The sequence below is a fragment of the Carassius auratus genome, unplaced genomic scaffold (assembly GCF_003368295.1).
Source record: "Carassius auratus strain Wakin unplaced genomic scaffold, ASM336829v1 scaf_tig00040859, whole genome shotgun sequence".
Lineage (NCBI taxonomy): Eukaryota > Metazoa > Chordata > Actinopteri > Cypriniformes > Cyprinidae > Carassius > Carassius auratus.
The window spans coordinates 142,501-147,655 of NW_020526613.1; the positions used below are offsets into that span (position 1 = coordinate 142,501).

A 5,155-nucleotide genomic window follows, 5' to 3' on the forward strand; every position below is an offset into this window, starting at 1 on the left:
GCGTTTGAGAAGGTAGACCAGCTCAGCGCTCGTGACGTACCCACAGTGTCGTCCCATCACCTCCAGCACAAACGTCCTCTGATGACTGAAAACAACACAAACACACGAGTGAGAGTCTCTTCTGCTCAGCTCAAGCACAAATGTGAAGCTGCTGTAACTTTCAAAGTGTGTGTGTGTGTGTGTGTGAGACCTTTGTGCCGTGGTGCTGATTGCATCAATAACTTCCATGATGCGATGCAGAGCAGAATCAGCTCCGATCGTCATGTCGGTTCCACAGAAATCATTATCGATGGATCCCACCAGACCCACGATGTTCAGATGTGTGTGCTGCTGCGCCAGAGCGTCCGTGATCCGGCCTGAAACACACACACACACACACACACACACAAGAGCAGGTTGAGGCTGTTGTTGCATTGAAATGAGCGTCCGTTCTCTCTGTTGCTGCAGTGATGAGGGACACAGGAAGCTCTTGGCAGCTTCTAACAGAGAGCTAACAGACGCCCCATTGATGCTGCTGTACTGAAGCTAGTGGAGCGTCACTCTGAGACAGAAGAGAGAACTTTAAACCAGATCCAGATCAAGTCCTGCAGACCACTGAACCAACTACAACTACATTTACAATTATTAACTGAAATCAAATTATTAAAATAATTACATTATTTACATTACAAGTTGAACTGAGAATAACTCTCTTAACTGAAATAAAAATATCTATTTTTTTTATATTTAAAAAAACAAAATGACAAAAGAAAAACTAAATTGCTTAAACTAAAACTGGAAAAAAATTGAAACAGAAAAAAAAAAAAAAAAGACATCTTTAATTAAATGACAAAAACCACAACACAATGACAAACTGAAATAAAAAAAATTACTGAAACTGGAAATAACTGGGAAAAAAAAAACGAATAAAAATGACAAAAAAATGGAAATATCTGAACTGTAACAGAAAGTAAAAAAATAAAATAATAATAATAAAAACCACCAACACAAATAAATAAATACAAATAGAACCAATTAAAAATTAACTGGTCTAAAAGTAACTAAAAACGAATATTTTAAAAACAAAATTTAAAAATAAAAATGACAAAAACACAAATGGAAATAACTATTAATAACTGAAATAAAAGAAAAAAATAGTTTTTTTTTTATAAAAACAAAAATTTACATAAATGCCAAAAACACAACAAAACTTAAAACTATAATTTAATAAATAGTAAATGAAAATAAACATTTGAAAAAAAGAAAATTAACAACGACAACAAAAATGATGAAGTCAAAGTAAATTCAAATGAAGAATATTGAGAGCATGGTTCTGTGTGAATGACAGTGTGTGTGTGTGAGTGTGTGTGTGTGTGTGTGTGTGTGTGTGTGTGTGTGTGTGTGTGTGTGTGGGCATGCTTTTGTATCATATCAGGACACAACTCTGTATAATGACATGGGTATGACACAGGTATTACAAGGAGAGGGTGACTTATGAGGACATAACCCATGTCCCCATTTTTCAAAACACTTATAAATCATACAGAATGAGTTTTTTTGAGAAAGTAAAAATGCACAAAGTTTCCTGTGAGGGTTAGGGTTAGGTGTAGGGTTGGTGAAGGGCGATAGAATATACAGTTTCTACAGAATAAAAACCATTACACCTATGGGATGAACACACTTTACACAGAAACAAACGTGTGTGTGTGTGTGAGTGTGTGTGTGTGTGTGTGTCTCTGTGTGTGTGTGTGCACCTTGCTTCACCAGTTCAGCCAGCAGGTCGCTCCACTCGCTGCGGAAGATGTTGGCTCCGGTGAGGCTGCCGTCTCCTCCACACACACACAGGTTAGTGATGCCGCGCTGGAGCAGGTGAAACGCTGCTGAGAGACGGCCCTCACGCGTGGTGAAGGCTTTACAGCGAGCGCTGCCGATGATGGTGCCACCCTGAACACAATCACACACTTCAGACGCTGTATTCTGTCTGTTTTGAGCCAAATATAGCTTTAATCACAGACGCTGCTGAGGGTCGCTGCTGTAATCTCAGATTTAATCTCAATCCTGTTTCCTGCTGATGAGACAAACACACGACGCTCCGGCTGAGAGAAAACACATCTCAACCTGAACTTGATTTGGACTTTTCAAACGTTGAATTGTGATTTGAAAACTGATATTGGACATTTTTATGATAGTTGGAATTCACAAAATGCAATTTCTAGTGACTAAATATTTTTGAGTTTAGTGTAACTAGGAAAAAAAATTCTGCTTAATATGTTAATTGGCAAAATTTATAATTTTCGTTTAGTTTAAGTTGAAAAACTAAAATTACTTAAATTGGAAATAAAAATTATAGTTATAAAATATATATTTAATGAAAAAATTGACAAATTAAATAAATAAAAAAAAGACATCAACAAAATTACAAAAACTCAAATAAACTTAAAAAAAATGTAAAAAATACAATTAAATAAAAATAAATAAATATGATTAGCATGAATAATGCTATATTACTGATGCTAAAATTTTTATTTTCTTGTTTCTGTGTTTCCATAGACACGGAAAGCATTTATATTATATATATATATATATATATATATATATATATATATATATATATATATATATATATATATATATATATAATAAAACATGAAAATTACTAAAACTGAAATAAAAATTATAATACTAAAATAGATATTTAATAATAAAAAAAGACATTTAAAAGGCAAAATTTAATATTATTATTATATTATTATTTATATATAAATTATATAACTAATTAAATATTATTAACTTTTTAAAAACGCTGTATTACTGACAATAAAAATAACCTATTTTTTCTGTTAATTGTCATAACATTTTTTTTTTTTGTATTTAATTATATTTCTGGGTTTCTCCAGCCATGGAAACCAGCATTCTGCTAAATAAAGTTTTGCATGTTCTTCCAAATAAATATGTAAAACATTTATATAAAAATAAAACATTAAAATTTGAAATAAAAATATTATGAAATAGATATCCAATAAAATGAAATTAAAAAAGAAACATTTAAAAGACAAAAATAAATGGAAAATATAAAAATAAAAACAAATTAAATATTATTAACTAGACACTATAAGGTTATATTACTGATACTAAAAATAACATATTTTAATGTAATTTTTTACATTTTCTTTTTTCCCCCTTGAATTCCTCAGCCAGAAAAGCACAGAAAAATTCATAATCTTGAATTCTTTAATATGACAACTTCTGTAGCATCTCAACCATTTGTAATAAAAAAATGTGTATTAAATCAGACGCATCCTCACCAGCTGGATGATGTTGGTGACGCTCTGCCAGTGGGCGAGTTTGATGTTATCTCCTCCATCCACCAGTCCTTGATAACCCTGGAGAAACACATGCATCAGTACCAGCGCGACTGTGACCCGGTGCATGCACAGAAACATCACTCACCTCATAAATCAGGTAGACTTTAGCACCCACGTAAATGCCCATGCGTGTTACCGCGCGCACAGCAGCGTTCATTCCTGCAGGAAGCACACACACACACACACACACACACACACACACGTCATCATGCATCTCACACTTCTGTTTAATGCTCTGACTAAACACTAATGAATTGACTGCCACATATGAAGCCACAACATGCAAATACGGTTCTAAACCTGCAGAATTACTCCCGTCTCAGACGCGCATGCGCACTAGAGAGGGCTCATGAGCTTACATCAGGTCAGGCATGCATTATTTATGCCCCAGATACTCACATCAGAAAAAACAATGAGCTGGGATGTTTTTGAACGGTTATGTAAATGTTAGGACATCAACTGCATGTTTATGGAATGTGCTTGTAACATTATTAATATTTTATACAAGTAAAATATATATAGTGTATCTATAATGTTTATGTAAAATGCAATCAGGAGTAAAATTCTTGAATTACTATACATGATTGATAAACTGCATTCTCGGGAGAAAGGTTTTTGACTGTTTGGGGTTTTAATGTTTAATCAGGGAACGTTCAAAATGTTCCTCTGCACTAGAAAAAAATGTTTAAAAGGCATTGAGGAATAATGTTTCCAGCATGGCTGTAAAATGGAATGTTCCTCTAACGTTCGCATGGATTTTAAAAATTTAAAAAGCGCGTGATTTAAACGTCGTTCAAAACGCAACGTTTTCCTCATGAAACAATGGAATGTTCCTTTAACGTTCGCATGACCAAGAAAAAACATCCGAATGGCTGTTTAAACGTTGAGAGAACGTTCGAGTGTTCTTGATAGAGCTGAATGTTCCTCTGACGTGCGCGTAACGTATTGCATTTTTATTAAAAGCGCTCAGAAATAACGTTTTCCTAAATGTTCTTCGTTACTCGTGTCATTTCCTCTCATTAGGTCACACACGGGATGTGTCTAAATGCACTGTTAACAGCACTTATGGGCTGCACATGTTCGAAAATCAGAGTATTGTGTGCATCACAGACGCGTTTGAAGCGACTGTTGGCTGAAATGTCTCGGTTCTTCATGTAACGTTAACGTTCCTAGCTTTTCTCTGTTTAGTCGTGTTTAACGTTACCCTGCGCGTCTCCGCCGCTCGTCAGGACTGCGATGGCTTTCCCCGCGCCGCTCATCCGCAGCTTCTCGAAGTCCACATACATGATTGAAAACCGCAGATAAGAGCCTTTCTCTGCTGAAGAAACACCGCTGTCCTGCGCGCTGACTCCCGTCAGAAGCTTCTACGTTCAACTCACGCAGCGCACGAACTGTGTGTCGGCCGCGCGCGCTCGTTCGCACGCACGTACGCACGCACACGCGCGCGCGCTTTCCGCTCCGCCTCTCGTTTGTCCTGCGCGCTCCTGTGAGGAGCCTCGAGCGACACTTTTCTGGAAGTTATTGAACAATAGTAATCAGAAGCAGTTTATTTTATGACATAATGGGTGATTATTTTATACAAACCATTAACTTTTTAATTAACTTGGTAGAAAAACAGATTAGCTTTTCTGTCAACCGTGAAATAAAAGACTGTGCGAGACAAATTATTGCAAACTAAAACCATTAAAAATATTGTTACTTGAAATAAAATAAAATAATGCCAACATTCATTATATTTCAGATAGTTGTAAAGGTGATATTCCTCTTTTTCATTTAGTGTAATCTGATGTACTAAAATAACAAATAAAAAA

The 5,155-nt window shown here is 35.3% G+C and overlaps 1 protein-coding gene across 1 annotated transcript in view; it reads right to left on the minus strand.

Moving 5' to 3' along the window:
* The window catches only part of LOC113084879 (ATP-dependent 6-phosphofructokinase, liver type-like), a 13,777-nt gene extending 9,016 nt beyond the window's left edge, over positions 1 to 4,761 (minus strand). Inside the window, exons 1-6 of the mRNA XM_026255018.1 lie at positions 4,549 to 4,761; positions 3,430 to 3,503; positions 3,285 to 3,362; positions 1,734 to 1,923; positions 191 to 356; positions 41 to 85 (exon numbers count right to left, since the gene is read on the minus strand). Of these exons, the coding sequence (XP_026110803.1) occupies positions 41 to 85; positions 191 to 356; positions 1,734 to 1,923; positions 3,285 to 3,362; positions 3,430 to 3,503; positions 4,549 to 4,630 (635 nt within the window). The 5' untranslated portion in view covers positions 4,631 to 4,761. The remainder of the gene's footprint in view (positions 1 to 40; positions 86 to 190; positions 357 to 1,733; positions 1,924 to 3,284; positions 3,363 to 3,429; positions 3,504 to 4,548) is intronic.
* Between the last annotated feature and the right edge of the window lie 394 nt (positions 4,762 to 5,155).